At 45.8% G+C, this 24,061-nt stretch overlaps 1 protein-coding gene across 1 annotated transcript in view; it reads left to right on the top strand.

Annotated features, from left to right (window-relative positions):
* Positions 1-23,508, top strand: part of LOC149370288 (putative glutamate receptor) — a 39,021-nt gene extending 15,513 nt beyond the window's left edge. The window contains exons 4-8 of the mRNA XM_089577468.1: positions 8,173-8,326; positions 9,290-9,507; positions 16,374-16,666; positions 19,047-19,246; positions 23,372-23,508. Coding sequence (XP_089433594.1) covers positions 8,173-8,326; positions 9,290-9,507; positions 16,374-16,666; positions 19,047-19,246; positions 23,372-23,508 — 1,002 coding nt within the window. The remainder of the gene's footprint in view (positions 1-8,172; positions 8,327-9,289; positions 9,508-16,373; positions 16,667-19,046; positions 19,247-23,371) is intronic.
* The last annotated feature ends 553 nt before the right edge of the window (positions 23,509-24,061 follow it).

Raw genomic sequence — 24,061 nt, 5'->3', positions numbered from 1 at the left:
GGCGCAGTGAAGGACCTGTAGTACGTAATAGAATCTTGTTGCCAGAAAGGTGTTGGAAGCCTGAGCTCGACCAAAAATTGAGAGGCGATGCGGTACAAACGTCTGAGCATAACGCTCAACAGCCGGAACTCGCTCTCTCCAGTAATGGGCACTGGATTTGTAGGCACGAAGAGGAACACCAAGATATTTTGGATGCACACAAGACCATTCTATGCCAGCGTACAGAGGCGGAGTTGTGCCCCATGAACCAAACCATAGGCCAGAACTTTTGAAGCGATTCAGTTGAGCACCAGAAACGATTCCGAACAGATCTATTGTGGACAACGCATCATCAATGCTGGTCTTGTCACTGCAGAAAAATGCAAGGTCGTCAGCATATGCTGGCAATTTGACTTCATTATCCCAAACAGGGAACCCATGGATGTTACTGTTACGCAAAATACTCAAATAAAGCGGTTCCAGGTAAAGAGCAAACTGTTGAGGAGACATCGGACAGCCTTGCTTCACGGAAGAGCGGATTGGCACAGGGTTGGAGAGCTGGCCATTAATGATTAATCGTGTTGAACAGTTGCTGTAGCAAAGTTGCACCCCTTTATGTACAGTAGAACCCACGTTTGTTCGCTCTAGAAGTGAGAACAGGAATGAATTTCGAACGCGGTCAAAAGCTTTCGCACGGTCAATCTGAAGCAAGGCAAGCTGCTCATCAACGCTGGAGGAATATTCAAATATTCTCCTCGCAGTGGGAACATTACTTTGAATGAAGGGACCTCTCAAACCGCACGTCTGGTGTCATCCAATGAGTACCGACATTGCGAATTGCAGACGATTTGACGAGGCTTTACCAAAAATTTTGTAATCCACATTTGCCAATATAATGGGCCGATAACCTTCTTCGGAGCGCAGTTTCCTTCATCAGTAGTTTTCGGAATTAGGATTGTGTGGCTTTTTGTAAAAGACTGAGTAAGGGCTCCTATATCGAGCCCCACCTGAAGACCCGCAGCAGGACAGGAGTGAGAATAGATTAAAAAACCTTGTAAAATTCGCTTGAAATGCCGTCAGGAGCAGGCGTTTTTGAGACAGGTAACTGATCAATTTCATGTTCCACCTCTTCTGGCGTGAAAGAGTCGCTAATAACAGAACAATCGTCTGCTGATGAAGGGCTCAATAAGGTGCCAAAATTTCCGAATTATGCGCATCACGTGAAGCATTAAACAAGTCTTTGTAATAATCTACAAATACGGTCATCACCTCATTTGTACTGGACACGAGTTTGCCATTGGACATCATCCCCGAAATAAACTTTGCAGTCGCATGACGGCGCTCGTCAAGCAAAGCCTGTCGTGTCTGGTGCTCACATTGCAGATCACGCTTGGTACGAGATCGAACACGGGCAGCCCTGTAGCGTTCTGCATCAAATCTTTGTTGATACTAGCTAATTCATCCGTATATAAGCCAGGTGCTTCGCATTCCATTTCATGCAGGTTGTACAAATTTTTCCTGAGCGTCTGCTCCTGATATTTCCTGTGAAAGTACCGCACGGAACCGATTTCTATAGATGTAGCACACACGTCCTGCTTAAACATTTCCCAAGCGGCGAACAACGGCATCTTGCTCAAGAGACAGGATTCCAGTTGCAAGCGAACACGAATGACAAACTTTTTATCATTAATTACTGAGCAGTGCAGCTTCCAAAGCGCCATTTCGGCCTAAATTTTGAACAAGCACTGCCTCCGACGCTAGCAACCACCATGCAGTGATCAGAGAATGAAACTGGTACAGTCTCACAGACCAATCCTCGGGGGACAAGTGCAAAAGATGCATAAATTCCATCTAGGCGAGCGTGAGAATGGCCCTGAATGCGTGTGAATAAGCGGGAACTAGGATATGAACTTGCGGTATCAATGAGCCCTGCATCTTCCGTAACAAGAGACAAAAATTCACCGCTCCTATCCCTGGGTGTATCAGGACCGGCACGATCAACTAGGTCGCACACACAATTAAGGTCACCCATTAGCACAACGCTCCGGTCACAGTCCAGTAAGCTAGCAATGCATTGAAAAAGAGTAATGCGCTGTGGTACAGTATTAAATGCATAGACATTCATTAGTGGCCAGGGATTTCCATGGAGGAGAAAATCGCAGCATATCAACCGGCCCTCATTGTCGACATTATAGGTCAAGCCTAAGCAGGGGAGTGTCTTGCGCAGAAACAACCAGCAACTCGCCGACAAGCCCACAGTATGCGTTACGAGAACATTATATTCTGATAAAAAGGGCTGCAGGGCCACCTCGGTATCCTCCTCATTTTCAATTTTTGTCTCCTGGACGGCGATAACATCAAGTTGCCTGCTGCAGAAGAGTCGCCGGAGTTGAATCTGCCTCTGGCGAGACCTAAGGCCACGTACATTCAGTGTTGCGAATACTAACTCTGCGGAAGCAGCCATGATGACTGTAACAAATTATGCTTACAGTTCCCTGTGCCTGTAGGTTGACGGCGAAGCCGCCTTAGAACCACAGCCAGGCCTCCTGGACCGCGAACGTCGACACTGCTCCTTGTGCTTCGACGCGCGACGCCGATGGCGATGAGTGGTGCGCACCGGGTCCTGATCGCCACTCGTTTCGGAAGCGCAAGACGCACGGTGCTTCTGCAGCGGCTCGTCTGAGAACCAGGTTCAGAATCCGCTGGAAGAAGGCCTTGATCCGGAAGCTGCTGGCCAGCATTGACAGGAGGAGGCGAAGTGTCCGCTCATGGACGGCGACTGGTTCCCCACCAGCAGGAGATCTCGGCGCCTCACACCGAGGCGGCGCTGCATGGTCATCCGCCGGCTCTTTACACTCCGCGGCAGTGCTTTGGGGAACAACCGGCGCATTGACACTCGAAGGTTCAGCTACAACGGCGACTGGCAAGTCTCAGTCGCGTCAAGTACTTCTGTAGCGTCCATGATGTGCTCCTGTAGAGCGTCGTCAGGGGGCCGCACACGATGCCGCAGCTTGTCAGCACACGCCACGACGCCCTCTTCCGTTGTGTGGCCGAAACGGAGGGAGAAATGGCGGAGGGAGAAATAAGAAGACGTTGTTCTAAGCGGACGCGTTCCTCGATGTTCTCCGCACAAAAGGTTCAATCGGCCTCTGGCCGAGGCACTGCTCAGGCTTTTGCCGGCGGTAATGACTATCGTATCGTTCTGCCTCGAATCCCAACCGGTAAGCTTGTGAACGACTCCGTTTCACTGCATGCAGACCTTGCCGGACGCCCGTACAGGGCACAGTATTTCAGAGACTCGCTGAGAAACGTCGTGGACCTCAAAGAAATTAGCTCCATCGGACAAGTCCAGATGTCTCACGTCTGGATGGTGACTTGCAAATCTGCGCAATCAAAAGAAAAGCTCGTGTCGTGCGGCGACCATGTCCCATGGGCTCAAAAAAGTTGCAGGCACATATGGCGTTGACGTCGTCTTTTCTGCCCCGAAGAAATTAGGCAGGATCTGCAAGCAGGTAAGGCAGAGGCAGGAGGGAAACAAAAGGGCTTGTCAGGTGCACCATGTTTCCCCTTATGTACCTTGCGAGGTAGGGGTAGTATACCAAATTCCCTTCTCGTGTGGCGCCACATATATTGGCCAAACAGGAAGATGCATCAACAAGCGGCTAATGGAACATGAGAACACCAGAAAAAAAGACCCCCTGTCACACGTGGCGGTCCACTGCAGAAAGTGCAAATGTAAACATGAAAAAGATTACGAAAAAAGAAAATCAGAAGGAGACCCTCTCGATAAATGTGCATTTCGTTGCAAGAAATGCAAATGTACCCCCGACTATAAGAACACCAACATCGTGTTCCGCCATAGTGATAAGATGACGCGAGAAGTTATTGAAGCTTTTCTTATTCGTGAGAAGGGCGCAACGTGCATTAGTTGCCCATCGGTCGCCATTTCCGAAGGTGGAGATTGGTTATCTGGCGTCCCATGTGGCATGAGTTGACTATAGTGGCGATTAATCTTTCCTAACTCTGTCTATATATTTGTGTTTTTTTTTCAATAAAACCAGTTGTTAGTCAGCGCCTGTTTGTCTTTACCCCTCAGTTTCCACGTCCCGTCTTTGTTGCGCTGTTTCAAAAATGAATACGTACCAACTTGCCCAAATTTCTGCTTTATCTCGCAAATCTCGGTGGATACCTAAACCAGAGGCAAGGCGCAGAACTGCCCTCTTGGAACAGTGGACTCCTCAATCGTGCTTTAAGCTACGTGCCGGTGGTGACAGATGTGCGATGGATGCGTTGGCATTGACAACGTTGTGTCAGTAACGCGGCTCTGTAGCCATAGACCGTCGGCGGTCATTGTGTTGATTGGCGTTGGCGATAACGATGTTTTACTATCCGATATCATTTTAAGGAAAGGAAATACGCATAAATGGCTACCTGGGACAGTGGATGCCTGAATAGCGCTTACAGGTGCGTGGGGCAATGAGAGCGAGATGTGGGCTGCAGTCATTGACAACGTTGTGTCCGAAACGCACGTGGCGCTGGTGGTGGTGGTGGTGAAAACATTTATTCAGAACGGACAGGAGGTGTTTGGATCAGCCCGTAAGGGACCGATCCTTACAAACACTAGGTGGAGGTCCCTAGTTTGGGACCCCAGTGGCGGTAGCCGCCGCCCGGGAGCGCCCGACTAAGGCTTGTTGGGCCTGTAAGTCGTGGCAGCCGAGCACGGTCGCCTCCCAGTCCTCCCGGGTTGGGTTGGGGATGGGGGGAATGGCCGGGTTGGAGGGGCAGGCCCACACCATGTGATAGGTGTCCGAAGACACCGCACTACAGTGCGGGCAGTTACCGCTAAAGGAGGGGTCGAAATGTTTTAGGGCTGCCGGGCACAGCAATGTATTGGTGAAGAGGCAGAGAAGGAGCCGCTCATCCGCCTTCTTGAGGTCTTTACATGGGCTAGGGTAAAGGCGATGGCTATCTTGATAGTAGGTTGTGATATCTTTTAACGTATAGAAGCCGTGGGCCTTCGGCGTTCGTTGTGTTTATTCGCGTTGGAGGTGACGACGTTTTACTTTCCGATCATTTTCAGGAAATGAAGTGCGCATGCCTGGCTCCCTGGATCAGTGGACGCCTGACTCGCCCTTATATGTACGTGTGGTGATGAGAGAGAGATGTGGGCTGCATGCGATTGGGCTGACAACGGTGAGCGAGCGCTTGCGATCAACCGTAAACTGCCGCCTGCCAGGGTGGCACGGTGGGTCGGGACGTTAATGTGTATACAAAGACAAACGGCTGCATGCGTTTGGGCTGACAACAGTGAGCAATACCTCTTTTGTACATAGTATAAATAAATATTTCGCACCACCACCACCACCCCACGGCTGTGACAACCTCGCGAAATACTTGCATAGACTTGGTCTACGAGAACCAGGCATTGTTGCAGCAAGTCGAGCCTAATGGGTTTCCTTCTCGGTCATGCTGCGTTGCTTATTAAGCATCGACAGTATTGAAATCCTCCGACCACAAAGCTTCCTTCACGACAAGAATTGTTAGTGGAGTGTTTCTCGGGGAAGGATTACGTGTGAAAAATAATAACTTGCCTGTAACTGTACATGCATGTATTGCTTGAATTCGTTACCTCAATTTATCGAAAAGCTCAAACACCTGATGAGCTACGCTCAAATTTCGCATTAGGCAGTAAAGAATTCGCGAACAATTTTTCTTCTGGCTTTGTTAATCTGTCATTGTTAAAAACTACAAAAAAAACATGCCCTTTGCTTCTTGGTGTCAGTAACGGCTGGCTTCCGTCATGCATATCATAAACGATGCCCTAAGTCCACTTCATTTTGAGCTTAATTATGCTCCTGGGATATTCATAGTACCCTGCAATCATTTTGTGCCACATTCATAGCACGAGACTAGCTTTTTGCACAAGCTGCAGCCTCTGTCGGCAGCTTTTGAACACATGAAGCGAGGCAGAGAGAGCTCCAATAGTGCTGTCTTCTCTTTTGCTTTCGAAGATTCATAAAGCAGCATATATCTTTGAATTAAGGTTTGCTAAAGAAAACGAAGAAAGAAGATTACAATGGAAGCGAGAACTACCCGTACTTCCGCCATGTTTCCCCAGAGTGCACTCTCTGCGGAGAATCGCACGCCACCCTGGACCACATCCTCGTCGGCACCCCTGCCGATCCTCCCTCGCAGGGACAGCCCGTCATCGGTACATGGGAGGAATGGGAGGCCCTCCTTGCGTCGCAGGACCCGGACGCGCAACTTCGATGTGTGAACCGGGGTGCCAGTGCTATGGCCCTACGTGGCCTGGACGCATGCGCGTAATGTGAGGGCTGTGCGGTGGCGCTGAGACCTTGCACTGTCCAAACTAGCTTGCGTAATAAAGTTTTCCATCCATCCATCCATCCATCTTGAGTGACATATTGCGCTGAGGGGATTTGACCGCAGAACAATGAAATCGGAGCACTTATGAAATTGCACTTATGAACACAAATCTCTTTCTGAGAGGCAGATTAAGCCCGAAAACGTGGGCCAGCTATAGTAGTTCTAGCCCACGCTTTGATATTGGCATGATTAGCACTGGTACTTAAGTGTAAGTAGAAGTTCAGTTCTCCAGCATCGACAATTATGCTTGGAGGCAAATAGGCTAAATATTTACTCCAATTATGAGACTAACTTGCGGTGCGGTGGTATCACGTGCGACTCCGCATAATCGCCGTTTAAGAACATAAACGCTTTGTCTGCAGTTACAACAGGGTGGGCAGCTCACATTGCTTTAAATAGGCTGGACAATCGGTAATTCTAGCGGCGAATATCAAGTGAATTTTACCACGTCATCTAACTATGCCAAGCGCTATGTGACAACTCATGGAGTCTTTTAGGTTGAGATATCTGATAGATTATGATTGTTCAGTGGGTTAATTCAAAGGCTTCGTAAAAGTAAGGAGCATAATGGGTTTCGCAGAAGAGTTGAAATCTGGGTTAGTTGGTACATTATACTTAAGAAAAACCAGCCAAAAAGACAGGGACAAAGGAGAGACGAGGCACACACAACGTTGTGTGTGCCTCGTCTCTCCTTTGTCCCTGTCTTTTTGGCTGGTTTTTCTTAAGTATAATGGGTTTCCTTCTGGGTCATGCCCCGTTGCTTATGAAGGATCAACAGCATTGAAATCCTCCTGGATAGTGAGAGAAGAACTCTCGTCCTAACCTTCGGAAGCTTAGGACTTGAACGGATGCTGCAGGGACACCATTACACAGCCTACAAGAAAGCCCATTGGGCCTTTTAAGTTTGTTAAGGGATGAATGTTGATGACTGTGTTTTTTTGATGCACTTAACGTTTTATACACGATCTTAACATTTTGTACATGGTTCCTATTTTAACGACGTTTTTTTTTCTTCCCGCTCTCTATTCCCTTATCTTGTTTTGTTTTTGTCTCTCTTCATCTTGCCTGTCTTCTTGGCATGGTTTTGCAAAAAATGGACAATCGGAAGCTATGTTTCCAAGAACGCTTTCCTATCTTCCCATCAATACGTCTGCGTGCCGTTGCAGAAATGAAGACAAGTGCGAACTTACCTAGATTTGCGCTGCAACATCTATGCAGGAGGCGCCAAACGTGCGGAAATTGCATTCCATATAAGGAGTTCTAACAGCAGGGTTTTCTTAAGCCGAGGGGATTCTAATGAGCTCAATAAGGAAAAGAAGTTTTTGAGTTTTGCTTTTGTAAGAATGAATAAATAAATGATAGAATGGCAAAGGTAATTAACTACACTGCTGAAAAGAATTCAAAGAAAATCTTCCAGATAATTTCCTAACATGTGATTACGAACCTTTCTGACAACACATCGGTTAGTGGGGAAGAAACGCAGTCGTGGAATGCAATTCTAAACTGACTGAAGGAAATAATGAGGAGCATGTCCCGAGGATTACTCGGAAAGATATCACCAGAAATTTGAAAGCAGAGATACTCATAAATGTCTTTCAGCTAATTCTTGTTTCGCAAGGGTCTATCGGTACGGCGTAAGAACCGTCGCATTATCGTCTCAAGACTTTTTATATGTTCAGTTTGTAATTCGAGAAGTGACTTGGTAATAGAAACAAATGTGCTTTCCGCTATCTATGGATGCAGGGTGGCGCCATGCTGGTGCTCAGAGCTTGATGCGTTGAAGCAAATATGTCTTTCATCGCTCAGGTATGGATTGGGCTCCTGCTTTCCCTCGTTGTCTGTGTGATGTCCAATTCGTTGGTGGACGTCGTTCTCGGTGCCGCCAGTTGGTCGAAAGCTGGCCTGCGACGAACCCTCGAAGACAACTGGTGGCTTTACTTCTCAGCGATGTTCTTGGAGTGTGAGTAGCAGCGTGTGACTATGACACACAGTCTAACTTAGATGTGGCATGAAAAGAAGAATTAGACAAGTTTGGCTGTTTATAAATGGACATCTACATTTTTATGGCTCATGTCTCAATGAACATGGACTATAATCTACTAGTAGCCCGTGGACTGTCCATTACAGTGCACTACGAAAGCTCTAACACTGGAGAACAAGACCTCCCAGGGCGTGTCAGCGTCAACTGATGGGGATGTCCCTCTTGCTAGGCAATTACTCGAGACCAGACTTGTGGAGGTGGTAGGAGCGCTAGTGAGATGAGATGATCGCTGGCAGACATGGCACCTATGTGCGTAGACCGCTCTTTGTGTGTCCTTGGCAATTTTGTGCTCAATAACACTCGTACCTTGCTAACGTATGCATTATATAAAGCTGAAATATTTGAATTTCTTCTGCATAAGCCATTCTCTTTTACTGATAAGAAATCGAATATCTCTAATAAGAGGAAATAAATGTGAGGTGGCAAATTATAAGCGTGCGAAGTATACGCATCGGATAATATTTGGCTTTTAAAGACTTTTGCTTGTCCATATTACAAATCGCTTGCATCAGTCTGTTTCCCTGACGATTCGCCTAATTTTGCTTTTGCTCTGTTAATGTAGAAACTGCGTAAGTTGAACGAATAAAGAATATTTTCGTATTGAGATTTAATTTAGGGTGCGTGAGCAAAACATTTCGTTAATTTTATGCTTTGTGTGCAGCGACAACGGATAATTTGTGGGAATTTTTGTTCCGCGCTTATCACGCTAAATATAGCTGTAGCTTCCGAGTAGGAAAACAACGCTGGCCGTTAAGTTATAAGAGGCCGATCAGCTCGACATTCTGAGGCGCCATTGAAAGCACATCTTCCGCTTTATGTTTCGCTAAAGATGCTTTTTTCGGGGCACAGAACGTAACAGGACGTTGGTTTTTTTTTTCGCAGCGTCTACGCGAACGCCCCGCAGAACACCTGGAAGACTGGTGGTCGCTGCCTGGTGGCTAACGGTGGTGGTGCTGATGAACGCCTTCACGGGACACATGAAGGCCACCATGATGCTCATACCAGAGCCCGAGAGAATCGACAGCGTAAAGGACGTGTCACGCCGTCCGGACCTGAGGCCATTTGTTTGGAAAGGAGGCGCCTACGAAGACCTTCTCCAAGTGAGCACCGCTGAGAGATGTCATACACTAGAAAATGTGCAAGAATGCGCAAACGTGTAGTGCACACTGCAGGAGGAAAGCTGCATCTGATTGGTTTGAGTTGCTTTTTGTTAACTTAAGTGGCCGGAAAGTTTGTTTCAAATTAACGAATGAGGCTGAATAATTTGTTAGTGTGAGTGACCCGTATTTCCTCTTTAGGAGCGCGCAATCAAAAATAACGTAAAATTTATATCGATTTCATTCATAAAGAAAGCATTTAACATGTCTTCCCGCTCTCTGCGTACTATCACTGCGAAAATTGCGAAGGCTTACACAGCATACAGACGCGAATGATTGTGAGCACTAAGCACATACTTTTTCACGGCCACCCACCTATCTACTTTCTACACAATCACTGAATCACTCAGTACCATGCGTGCGTTAGCTCTTTCTCTCTCTCTCTCTCTCTCTCGCATACACACGCGTACACATGCGCTCGCGCGCGCTTGCACGCACGCATTCACATACGACAGACACAACAAGATTGTAATATCTAACATATTCGTTTCGTGCTCGTTGTAATAAATTTTCTTATAACATAGTGACTGGCTAGTTGGTTCTGCATACTGGAAAATTGCAGCGCAGCTGTAACAAGGACGAGACGAGAAGGACGCAAACACAAGCGCTGACTAACAACTGTGTTTTATTGCTCTGAGCCAGCCTATATAAGAACTAGGTACAAAACAACAAAACAGAAACCAACACATCACCTCACGCATTCGTGGCACGATTATCGGAATTGTCTCCCGTTCCTCCAATCTTTCGTCCTATCATTGGCGTTCAGAAATGACATTTCTTTTTCAGTAAGGCGCACAGAGGGGTTGCTGACACACTTATCTGCGTATTTCGATATTGCCAGAGCTTCTGCTATCAACCTTGTGGTGGTGTCCCGACACTTGCGAATAATAACCGTTCTTTCAAGGGCAGGGGTGCAGCCCTCGCACTGGCTACAGTGTAAGGCGAGTTCCCCTGAGTTTGGGTCCCTTAGGTTCTTTTTGTGCTCTTTTGTGCTCTGGGCAAACAGGGAAATGCCTGAACACAAGGCTACAAGAACACAAAAGGAACCTAAGGGACCCAAACTCAGGGGAACTCGCCTTACACTGCAGCCAGTGCGAGGGCTGCACCCCTGCCCTTGAAAGAACGGTTATTATTCGCAAGTGTCGGGACACCACCACAAGGTTGATAGGCCGCCGCGGTGGCTCAGCGGTTATGGTGCTCGGCTGCTGACCCGAAAGACGCGGGTTCGATCCCGGCCGCGGCGGCTGGAATTTCTTTGGAGGAGAAATTCTATAGAGGCCCGTGTACTGTGCGATGTCAGTGCACGTTAAAGAACCCCAGGTGGTCGAAATTTCCGGAGCCCTTCACTACGGCGTCTCTCATAGCCTCAGTCGCTTTGGGACGTTAAACCCCATAAACCAAACCAAACAAGGTTGATAGCTGAAGCTCTGGCAATATCGAAATACGCAGATAAGTGTGTCAGCAACCCCTCTGTGCACCTTAGTGAAAAAGAAATGTCATTTCTGAACGCCAATGATAGGACGAAAGATTGGAGGAACGGAAAGACAATTCCGATAATCGTGCCACGAATGCGTGAGGTGATGGGTTGGTTTCTGTTTTGTTGTTTTGTACCTAGTTCTTATATAGGCTGACTCAGAGCAATAAAACGCAGTTGTTAGTCAGCGCTTGTGTTTGCGTCCTTCTCGTCTCGTCCTTGTTACTGCTGCGCTGCAATTTTCCAGTACGATGTAATAAAATTGGTAAATTGGTTTTTGAGGAAAGGAAATGGCGCAGTATCTGTCTCACATATCTCGGCGGAAACCTGGACCGCGCCGTAAGGGAAGGGAGGAAGGTTGGCGGGAAAGAAGAAAGAGGTGGCGTAGTGGAGGTCTCCGGAATAATTTCGACCACCTGGGGATATTAACGTACACTGACATCGCACAGCACACGGGCGCCTCTTGCGTTTCGCCTCAATGAAAACGCGGCCGCCGCGGTCGGGTTCGAACCCGGGAACTCCGGCTCGGTATACGGGCGCCTTAACCACTGAACCACCGCGGCGGGTACTCTTAAATGAATTTCGCCTTTTGCAGGTATGATTGATGTGAATGATGCTAAAAGGAAGAGGCAATCATCATGAAAAAAAAATTCCAAGTTTTGTTTAAACACAGGAAGTACTAGGAACACAGGAGATACTTTGGCCCTTACCTCCACTCCCCTGTCATAATATTTTCTAGCATTTACTGAAACCTGTATTTACTGGTGTGTCTGATGTTCAGTTTGAAAAATACTCTTGCTTTAGAGATAACAATAAATTGAGGTAACTCTGTCTATTCTTATGACAGAATCGCATAATATTTCTTTAAGGCAATTTCCAGTGTTCATAGTGATTACGAGGTAGGTGCTGCTACCTCTTGCGGTGTTATACTTTTTTTTTCACAGGACATTGCAAACGCAGTGTCGTGCGAGGGGATTTCGATATATTGTGTGCTAATAGTGTATCTAAAACCTTGCTTACTTTAATCTCCAGCTATGCCTGCGCAAATGTTATTAACGTGCTTGCAACAATAACTGGGCACAGAGGAGCCGCTATTGATTTGCATTCCACTGACTTTCATCTATTGATAATCAGTTGGCTGTGATGGCTTATGACGCTAGCGACAATCTTCCATGCTTCAAATTTGCCACATCTGAAAGAAACAATAAACCGCTTCAAGGCCGCTGCGGTGGCTCAGTGGTTATGGTGCTCGGCTGTTGACCCGAAAGACGCGGGTTCGATCCCGGCCACGGCGGTTGAATTTCTTTGGAGGAGAACTTCTAGAGGCCCGTGTACTGTGCGATGTCAGTGCACGTTAAAGAACCTCAGGTGGTCGAAATTTCTGGAGCCCTCCACTACTACATCTCTCATAGCCTGAGTCGATTTGAGACGTTAAACCCCATTAACCAACCATAAACAACAAACCGCTTCGGATGCATTAGTTCAAAACTAGACTGGTCAGATATCTCTAGTGAAGAGAGGTCCAATTGCTCTCGACATATATTTGAAGAAAAATTCCAAAATGCTCATCAGTTCCTTTCGTTCTGTGTCTCGTATTTGGTTCAAAAAGACTAAACAACTATGGACTACAAAGGATATGTACAAAAGAAGAAGGCATAAACACCAGCTGTTTGCTGAATTTTTGAACGATAAGGACAACAATATACTGAACTTGTTTAGAGTTATAAGGAGTACTCAAATCTGACTTTGAAGTAGCCAAACGATAGTGTTACGCAGAAGATTTTGCTATTAACCATGCTCCAAACTAAATTTGGAATTCATAAATTTTAGCACCCAAATGATCTCAAAACCTCCAAAAGATATTGTGGCTGATGGCTTTGCCTACGCAGGCTGTCACTGATCAGATAAGTTGAATGAATACTTTTAACAGTAGGAGAAAACCAGGCCAGGCAAGCAAATGATATTAACCCTATGTGACACACTGAAGGCCATCCAAAACCTACAATATTTATTCCCTACACCAAAAGCCGGAATCGCATGGTAAGTAATGGTTCTGAAAAACGATTGATGTGTTGGAGCTGACAGTTTGAAGGCCGACTTAGTAAAATTGGTTTTTGAGGAAAGGAAATAGCGCAGTATCTGTCTCACACCTAAACTGAGCCGTAAGAGAAGGACGGAGGGTGGGAGTTAAAGAGAGAATGAAGTGCTGTAGTGGAGGTCTCTCGAAAAATGTCGACCACCTGAGGATCTTTAACGTGCACTGACATCACACAGCACACGGGCGCCTTTTTCGCGCCGACTTAGTGAAACGTGCTGCTGATTTTACTCCATCGCTTTTGCAGCATATATACAAGCGAATTTTAAAGCATATAAGATTCCACAGGAATTGTAAATTGAAACAGCCTGCGTGATAAACAGAGCCTGAAGATATAACAATTCTAATAAGATTAGCCCCATTTTTGTCTCACACATTTTATGAAAAATTGGCGAACAAGTTCTCAGTACTCTCCTTATATCATACATTATCAAGACCGGAGCTATTGCGAGAGAACAATACGACTTCCAAAAATGTAAATGTATGTAAAACACACAGCCTAAAACACATAATGATAAAGAAAATAGAAACCCAAATGGCCATCCCAGGACTATTTGTAGGCTTACAAAAAGCCTTCGAGTTGGTCAGTCAAGAAGTCCTACTACATAAAACAGTTTTATCGTATGTGACACAGCGTCTTCAGCCTTATTCAGAGTCAACTGTCGTTCAGAAAGCAATTCGCAAATTTTAACCTCTGGTGTGCTCGAGGGCTCATTATTACGCTCAATTCTATTCCGTGTTCACATCAATGATCTCAATATTTCTCCCAGCTCTGGAATAGCTTGATATGCTGATGCCACTAATGTTTTTTGAATGGCCTGAGTTTGCAACGTATAGAAAATGAAGCAAATCATGGTTTGGATCAGTTCACATTGTGGCTGCGTGCAAACGGTTGGAATTAAATGCGAAGAAGACGAGGTATGTAATATTCAGACGTAATAACGTCATAGAATATGAGCTAACAGCATTGCATAACTCAAACTCCATTCAACGTGTTCACTCGATGTGGTTCCTTGAGCAATGAGCAGATATTGTTGCCCGACCATATAGACCATGTTAGAAATAAAGTATCTTTATCAGACAGTGTCTTCAATAAATTTAGACTTCTACTGCTAGTACGAAATAAAAAACTCTATCCCACTTTTAAATAATCTCATGTTCTTAACTACATATACGGGGTGATAAAATACGCACAAATTTAAATTCTTCGTTTTTGCTGCAGAAGAAAGCGATTAGAGCAACTGCTTGCCTAGGATACAAAAAACGCACACGCCAGTGCTGGAACCATTTGAGAATATCACAATATTTCAGTTAAAACAGTCCGGCTACTGAAACATACCTTGCAAGATATAACTGACCTCATTTTCTTTCTCACGCGGAGACTCCGCAAAGCTCGTATAACCTTCCTCACATTGCAATAAAAGTACCAAAAGCAAGGACGAATATCACCTTAAAACCCTTACACCCTAATGGTTCCAGTTTTGAGCGAAAATAACAACATTGAACACCTTATCTATGAGTGTAAAAATCGGGAAATGTAGAAGAGGAAAGTAACACAAGTATTAACTCCATGGCTGGGTTTGTGCTTTGCTGTTTATGTTGTCCGACGTAGAAAATTTCAGAAATGAATATCTACTGTGCTAATAAGGCAGCCTATGTTTTGTTAACGGCTACCTTGTGTAGGTACAGCCTGCTTATGTCATCAGAGTTTCAGCCAGTTTCTCGCACCATGCGTTTTCCAGTTTTTCGTTTTTCTTTTCACATTTAACTAATATTGCTGCCGCCGCGGCGGCTCAGTGGCTATGATGCTCGGTTGCTGACCCAAAAGGCGCGGGTTCGATCCCGGCCGCGGCGGCTAGAATTTCTTTGGAGGAGAAATTCTAGAGGCCCGTGTACTGTGCGATGTCAGTGCATGTTAAAGAACCCCAGGTGGTCGAAATTTCCGGAGCCCTCCACTACGGCGTCTCTTATAGCCTTAGTCGCTTTGGGACGTTAAACCACAATAAACCAAACCAACTTAATATTGCCGTAGTTGCCTGCGCTTTGCGGTGTTTCGGTGCGCTTTTTTTGCATGCAAGGTATTCTTATAGCAGGTATTTCTGTGTTCCTTTGACATATTTTTTTTTAAACTTGGTTTCTGTTCTAGTTATTATGCCACTAAATGTTGAGGCATATATTTCGTTGCTTCCATGTTTATATTTTTCTCTGTAACTCGCTGAATGCATTGCGCCTCCCATGGAGAGAAAGGCCTTTCTCATGCACATGCCCTTGTTCTCCTTCCAAGAGCGCATACCCTTCGAATTAACTTCTATTCTATTATATTTTATTCTATTCTACTGTAACTTCTCTCCCGGGCCACCACTGTTTCAAGCATGGGATTGCGTGTAGAAAGAAAAAAACACAGGCAACGAGTTTACCTCGGGAAATCGCTGAAGTTCGGGCTTCGGTAATGCTCCCGAACAGAAAAAAAATATTCAAAGGACTCTAAAATTACCGAGGTCGAAAAGAGAAGTGGAGGTTTTGGCAAGTTGGTACATTGCGCTTAAGAACGAATAACAGCGCGTAGAGACGGGGCGAGAATGAACACGGTGACACAACTCGCTGTGCCGTCATGTGCATTCTCGTCGACTGGAAGTTACTATTGTCATTGTACTTTCTTTCTACTCGAAAGTGGACGAGCGTATCAAATATTACTAATTCATCACGAAAATGGCAGCGAACAGTTGCTCAAGGGTGAGGGGGTATGCAAATTGATATAGTTAGGTATAGTTAAGTTAGCATCCTCAGCATAAAACTGTGAATTACTCTACCCGCCTACATTGAATTCCATTTTGCTTTTTCTAGTGGCAAAGATTACTTTATTGGTTTGTTGGGGTTTAACGTCCCAAAGCAACTCAGGCTATGAGGGACACCGTAGTGAAGGGCTCCGGAAAGATCGACCACCTGGGGTTCTATAACGTGACTGACATGGCACAGCACACGGGCCTCTAGAATTTCGCCTTCTTCGAAAGGAACCGTTCTCACAAGAGTTGTTATGAGTACCTAAACCGCGGTTTTGATGATTGTTAGCTCCAGTCATGTAAAGGGTATCAAAAACACCTTGTCGTGCTGCATGGGGAGTAAATTTTTGGAGCGTAGACAATTTTTGAAAACCACTGCGTTTACCTTGTTCGCTGCTCTCTCTCTTTGTTGTCTCGCTGCTCGATGTAGCTCATGGCGACTGGTCCAATGCATGCGCAGAACCCACACGGCGTCGAGGTGTACCGCATGGTGTGGGCCATGACCGTGGCGCGCGACGGCCTCCGTGACATGGGCCAGCTGTACGACGAGGAGAACCTGCGCGAGGTGCTCGAAGGGAAGGCGGTGCTCATGAGCGACCACACCTCGCAGCAATACCACATGTCGCGCACTTGCCGCTTGCGGCTGGCGCCCGGTAGCTACTACTTTGGCGAGGAGACTTCGTACCCCACCAAGCTGGCCATGGCCATGCGAAAAGAAGTCGATCCTGGCCTCCTGCGCCTCATAAACCAAAGGTTTGTTGCGCCAAATTGCGGCGACATTGTGATGGTTTCACAGGTTTAGAGTAATAGCTCCTCTTAGAGCTTTCTCTGCAGAAAACGTGCTGCACGTGTATGTCCGAGCTAAAAGCTACCACGCTAACCATGACAACAGTATCAATGCCATTCATATGGTCTTGGGCGACAACCTTCAGCCTAAAAGAGGCTAGCTGCCTTTGGAAGGTTTGGTGGACGTTGAAGGTGGGAAAATTAGGGGTGGGTGAAGGTTTTCAAGGAAAGAGTTGGTCGGTGTTTGTGGAGAGGGGGGGGGAGGGGAAAGGTGGTTCGTCGGTGGTGCTAATGGATGGTGCAGGCAGAGGGTGAAAGGTGAACGCTGGAGGCTGGAGGCTTCGCTTCAAATTAAACCAGGTTTTAGGGGTGGTTAGAGTGGCACTGCTTTTGTAGTTATAATGGTATTCTCTTTTGCCGTCGATACCATAATATGCATGAATTGTACTGGAGAACAAGCGTGCAATATTCATTTAAATTCGCGAATGGATACATTCAGAAGCAGACATTATGCTCATATTTTCCTTCATTCACTTCATTCTTACTTCAGACAATTGATGCAAACTTGCAGCGCTCGAGTAAACAGTCAAACAATGTGCCACCAGCAGCGTGTAAGCTAGCCGTGTGTTATGGAGGTCTGACTAGGCAAAGTCCACCCAAAAGTAATTCTAGCTTACTGGCTTCTAATCAAGGAAAATGAGAAACAGTAGCGCACTAAGTTAAAGAACCCCTGATATTGTAGGTTATTTCGGCACTCTGCCCAGCGGAGCTCTTCGTATCTGATGAGGTTGCCATGTAGCATAAACAAAACCAGCACAATAGTTCCGGATTAACTATCTTGATGGCTCAATGTCGGTGGCGCTTTGCCGCTGAGCACATGGTCGTAGGTTTGATTTTGTTTGTAAAGGCGCCACTTTTATTAAGGCGAAAGCCTTTAATGTCTCATCGTTGTAAGCAGCAGTTGTCGACAGAGAATGTCACGGCTTTCAGTTGGTCGAAACGGTCGTGACGTCACAGTGCGCCAATTTCAAACGGGGCCAATTGTACTTTGGCTAGTAACCATGCAACCAATTGAAGGGACCATATAGTGATGCTCCAAAAGTAAGTGGGACTGAGCTTAGTTACCCAATTAGCCTAATTAACTTATCTAGTCAGGCCATATAAATAAATAAAACCTAGTAAGAAATTGGTCGAGCTCGGGAATCGAACCCCGGTCTTCGGAGTGCGAGACGAGCATGCTATCCACTCCGCCATGCCAGCTCGATGGTTTGGAATGAACAAAGGCACGTCTAGTGAATACGCTGTCTTCGCTCACTGCCATCCTCCTCCCTTCCCTTCCGGCAAGGTTTAGGTGTCCACCGAGATATGAGAGAGAAATACATTTCCTTTCCTCAAAAACGAATTACCTGGGGGTAGAACCAAGACGTCTCTGAAGATGCCCCCAAACCGCAGGAAAAACCATTAGTGTAAATATAGTTTTCCCTTCCCTTCCCTTCCCCTGAATTTTGACGGGTGTCCACCGAGATATGTGAGACAGTTACTGCGTAACTTTCTTTCCTCAAATAGAATTTTCATTTTCTTCATTACGGGCCATCTTCGTCTTTCTTCTTTCACTCCCACTTCCTCCGTTCCTCTACGGTGCGGTTCAGGTGTCCACCGAGATGACAGAGATTTTCTGCGCCATTTCCTTTCCTCAAAAACCGTTGCGTTGAAACGGCAAGGCATCGCGCCGAACGGGTGGTGGCGTTCCGTGGACTCCCTGGCAGCGCTACAACACGCTGTCGCGTTCTACTCCCAAAGGCGAAGCTTAAGCTTAATTAGCAGTTAATTAGTATTCAGGCATTAATCAGTAATTAACCATTAATTAGTGATTTGTCATCACTTAGTAATTAGTACTGAATTACATGTGACGCCACCAGTGCCACAGAAGCACTGAAAGTGGTGCGGAAAACGCTTTCGCCTCTACGCACTTTAGACAGTCAAAGTGCCCCCTGAATTTTTTGGGTCGAAGCGCGGAAACACTCATGAGTTGAGATTTTAGCGCAAGTTAAAAAAAACCTCCGCTGGTCGGAATAAGTTTGAAATCCGCCTCTACGGAGCAGACCGCAGGTGTTCTTTCAATTTTAAATGCTACAGTTCTCTCATTTGCCTATTTTACATACTTTCTTAACTTTAGCCCCTCTCTTTGGAGAACCTGGCATTTCTTTTTCTTGGGCGCCGAACGCAGTGAGTAGGATATGATAATACCAGGGCAGCAAAAATTTTTAAACGAACGAGTTAATAAAATGCTTCAGCAACCTGCTAGATTTCCTGCATAGAATTGATCAACTGCTCCGCATGCTCGCAGGCTGAGCTGGCTCGGGGAGAGTGGCATCATCCAAGCCTGGATCGAGGCGGAACTTGGCGACTGGCAGTCGTGTCTGTCAGGAAGCCACGAGGAGACCTACAGCGCTCTCTCCGTTTTCGAGGTCCAGTCCATCTTCCTGATGTTTCTCATCACCACAGCCCTGTCGCTGCTCGTGTTCTGCGGAGAAATGCTGATCGGAGGTAAGCAACAATGCATGCTTTGAGGGGAAACGTTTTCAGCAGCACTCCCTCACAGGCCTATTTGATTCGGCAGAGAGCTTGAATGGATCAACTTTCTGTAAGTGCGTGAAAGAACACCAGGAAGGAGTGCGCTGCACGCTTATTTAGAAAAGCCAAAACAGCAGCGCTCATAATAACAGTGAATGCGCTTTTAGCAGAGCGAAATCAAGACGTCTTCACCTTTTTGGGCTACCTTTTCTTCACGTGACGAAAGAAAAGGCCTTTTATTAGAATAAAATTACGAGCCAGCACTTCACTAGTTTTATTCAAAATTTTTTTACCAAGATGTGGCTGTTTGCGCTGTGGTCAGTAATGCATCAGAAAATGAGGAATGCTTTTTTTCTTTGAGGATTGATATTTTTCTTGATAAGGAATTTTTTAACGACGGCACTGTGTCCAAAGCAAGATCATTATTAAGTCAGCGGGAGCTCATAAGCGGCGCCAACCACTGAACCTGTCCTTAGCGTGATCCTTTTTGTCCTTTCCAAGCTGTTTCCCTGGGGAATACTGGAGCACAAACGAGCAACCTCTCTCAAGCGTCTCTCACGCGGGACTTGGGTTAGAAACAGTGCAATATTTGCTTTTTTTTACAAAATACTTATCCAACTATTCCTTTTGGCTGCCACATAAGTACCGTAAGCGACCGCCAGCGGTCAACTCTTGGTGCGTCGCACTTGTATCTGAGCCGGTACAATCTTGTTGTCGCAAGAGAAGCCTGTCGTTTTCCACTTTTCAACGTAATTATAAGAGATCCGTGGCTACGCTGTAAAACCTTACAAAGGAGGACTCTCGGTAAAAATAAAAAATTAAACAGTATCTGTTTAACCACATACCAGTTTACTTATTCTGGCCTGAGTGAACAGGACACAGTCTTGTGACAGACAGGATGTATGCTGCCAGCACATGTGTCCTATTAGAACCAAGAGCAGAGTTACGGGGCAGACAAAAAGAGCTCACGACTCGGTGGCTGGGATGTACGCTGCACGATACATCTAACGGTTAAAATTAGAATTTTGAGCTTCAAGGTGTATACATCTGATATTTTATCGGTGACAACGACGCATTTCTTAAATTGTCTAGAGAAGTCTAAATCTTAGTCGAGAGAAATGGTATTTTTCAAGGAAAGTTAAGTTGTCACGAATAAAAGGAGGTCATTAAGTCTGGAAACATAGTTGTCGTAGGGTGCAACGTGAATCTTTAGTGTAGTAAACGATGAGGGCTCACGCATGAAGAACAAAGAGATATTGGTCTTTTTTGAGAAACCATACTGTGTTGGCGTGCTTTCTTTGTCAGCCGGGTCCGATAGAAAGATTGGGCCCTTCGGCCTGAGAAAGCTCACTGGGTCTTGATCACAAATTTTGTCTGGGGAAAAGAGCCACTTATGTTATTTATGAGTTTGTAGCAGTTTCGGAGATGCCATTCACTGAACAAATTCGTATGGTAAATAAACTAACCGTCATCCTGACGCTCTAGCTGAGAAGTTTGAGCTATTCATAACAAAAATCCCCCGATTTCGTTTTTTTTTCGTTTTCCTGCCACACCTACAGGTTAAAGCGGAAGCTTCCAAGGGTGTCAAGTTAAAGTAGGGACGTGATATTTCACGAACACGTTGCAAGAGTTTCTTTGGAAGTGTTTACCCTGCACCACGAATAGCTGCCTCTGCGCTTTCTATTCGATAAAAAGGCTCGTGTGAGTGCTGAAATGACCTAGTATGTGACAAAGTTCACTTTTATAAATTACCCAGCATGCTGAACAAAACCCACACTCATCGCGTGCTCTTAAAGTAGTTTTTTTTTGCCAGCTCACTCTGCCATTGCTAGAAGTTATGTATAACAACAGGTCTGCAAATTACTGGCCTTGTACAGTCTTAGTCACTCAGGTACGTTCGCTACGTGAGTGGTTTAGCAGCATAGACACATGAAGGGTTTCCATGATGGCAAGTGAAGGGCAGGTTTTCTTTACGCCCTCTTCATTTTTCTTTCCAATATTTAGATCTTCGACGACAAGGCGAAGATAATCTGCGTGAAAAGTGGAAATGTAATAGCCAGAAGAAGCGTTCATTCCAAATACTTCGTTATGCAAGGAGGAAGGATACATTTTATGAAGCAAAATATGAGACACCTATGAAATGACCCTGGTATTTGACATGCTACCTGTTTAAGCCTAACGGAGTGTTTCATAAAGATGGTTTTCCTGCAATTAAATTGACGAAATCTTATTCACAGCCTTCAAACCTAGACGCTAACATTGGTTGCAAGATGCGTCTAAGTGAGAAATGGAAATAGTTCGTCGTTTGGCTCCTCGAACACGGAAAAAGGTGATGGTAGAATTTTGGCCATTCCCCTAAAAAGTATCTCAAAAGGAGGAATTTGTTGCCTGTAAACCTCGTTTCAACACTCATTTACCTTCCGTGCTTTTTTTTCCTGCAAGAAGGTTCCTGACTGTTCCCGCTCATCACAGGTATTCCATTCATGAGAATACAAGTTCAGATATTCCTACAAAATTTTACAGGGCGCATAATGGTATCAAACAAAGTGAGAAGTGAGCAATTAAACTGATTATGGGCCGCTGCTCTCCAAAATTTGGGTTGGACAGATGCGGATAGATGCAGAGACAGAGAGAGATTCGTCTGTTTAGATAGTACCGAACGTAAATATCAGGAAATAAACTCAAGGCAAGATAAGGATAACGCGCCTACTGTTCCTACCGAAACATACGCGCTCTTGTGGAACTGTTTTTAAGTATGCCAGGGAAAACCCATTTATCGGGTCCAGGGGCTCATAGTCATACACCTCATGCTTGCTGGTAGTTAAAGAGTTCCATAGCGCTTGCTGCCGCACATTTGTTTCTTCAGTTAGGGAATAAAGACAAAAAGTCTGAAAGCGCGTGTGTTATACTGCCCCGTTTTTCGCTTGTTTCATTTCATGCTTCCCAAGGTGGACAGCTGGAGCGTCATTGCCTTTGTGGCTCCCTCTTAGCGTAGTCGCTTTGGGACGTTAAACCCCAATAACCAACCAACCAACCTCTTACTCTGCGATTTTGTCTTAACTTGAAAGCGCCGCGTTAGCTCAGTGGTTATGATGCTGGGTTGCTGAACCAAAATACGCAGATTCTGTCCCGGCCGTGGTGGTCGCATTTCGATGCATGTGATATACTAGATGCCTGAGTACTGTGCGATGTCAGTGCGCGTCAAAGATCTGCAGATGGTTAAAATTTCGAGAGGCCTCCACTGCGGCGTTCTACATTGCCTTAGTTTTTTGATAGGTTAAATCCCATAAACCACCATCTTAACCTGAAGACATTAATATCGTGGGCGGGCGTTTATATTTTAGCTTGTTACAAGGTCATTGTTTCTCTTTCCTTCATACTTGGCCTCAGCGCCGCCGCTGTGGGTCAGTGGTTATGGCACTACGCTGCTGGCCCTAAAGACGCGGGTTCGATCCCGGCCGCGGCGGCTGAATTGCGATGAAGGCGAAATTCTAGAGGCCCGTGTGCTGTGCGATGTCAGTGCACGTTAAAGAACTCCAGGTGGTCGAAATTTCCAGAGCCTTTAACTACGGCGTCCTTCGTACCCTGAGTTGCTTTGGGACGTTAAACCCCAATAAACCAAACCAAACCAAACCATACTTGGCTTCAGACCAGGAGCTTCGATTAGACGAGTGAAATAATCCTTAAATGAACGAAGAAACCAGATCTCGTACGATGAAATCCTCCTGTGCTATTCGCTGCTACTTTAATCCTTCATCTATTCTGCTTGCGTCTGCGGATGGGACGGATATGTAGGGCATAAAACATTTGTCTGTGCAGTAACCGCGTGAGGTTAGCTGTGGAACTGGCACTGCGCTAAAGAAAGAAAGAGAGCAGTGTTTGTTTAGAGCACTAGAGTGAGGCTGCGAATGCGCCTGGTACCATTTATTTGTTTATTACCTCAAAGGCCCCTCTTGTGGGGCATTACATGAGGGATTTGTACCTCATAAGACTGTACACAGCCAGGAGGTCTCTCCAGGCAGTGCAGCGAAACACCCATTATTTGAACTGTTCATGGGCGTGCAAAGGTTTCAAAACGTGTTTTCTTTTTATTTCCAGGGTTATCAGCAAGAACACAAAGAAGACACCGGATGCGTCGAACGAAGATCTTCGTCACTGGCTCGCCTGCGACTGAAGCTAAAAGGACATTCAAAACATTGAAAGCATGGAGTAGAAAAACAGAAGTGATAGCGTGATCGCAAGCCGCTGGTTCACACTAACACACCCACAGAGGAAAGCATGAGCCCGGCAGATTGTTTAAGCGGAACGCTGTTAATTATTAGGTCTTAAAGCTGTTAGCACACAAAGCGCACAGTGTAAGCTCACAACACAGTTAGCTGGCATAAAGGGTAGTCAGGGAATCACACAGCGAATTTTGTTCCACAGAACACGCTCTCTTTTTGTTAACTCCAGGACAGCAGACGTTTCAAAGCTGCAGTGTTTGCTGTGCTCTAGACAGACGCTGTCGATAGTGACAGGTGGCGATAGTTAGGTTGCATTGCAGTCAGTCTTAGAACACTAACGCTAGCAAATGTTCTACTTATACCTTCTATTCAACAGCTGCATTCTTCGATGTCCTGTAACCAACGAAACAGAACGTAAAAGTGTATTAAACAGTCGAAGTGTATTAAATAGCAAACGCCGCCTCAAACCTGAGAGTACTTTTCGCTCAGCGTTACTCATGCTCTTCATGTGGGGTTGTCTTTAGTGCTGCGTTTAGGGGCTTATTATTTTTATTTCCTTTTAGGT

This window comes from Amblyomma mixtum, chromosome 1, assembly GCF_055824585.1.
Source record: "Amblyomma mixtum isolate Tamu chromosome 1, ASM5582458v1, whole genome shotgun sequence".
NCBI classification, from domain to species: Eukaryota; Metazoa; Arthropoda; class Arachnida; order Ixodida; family Ixodidae; genus Amblyomma; species Amblyomma mixtum.
The sequence above is the reverse complement of the archived record's forward strand: the minus strand, read 5'-3'. Positions and strand labels throughout refer to the sequence as shown.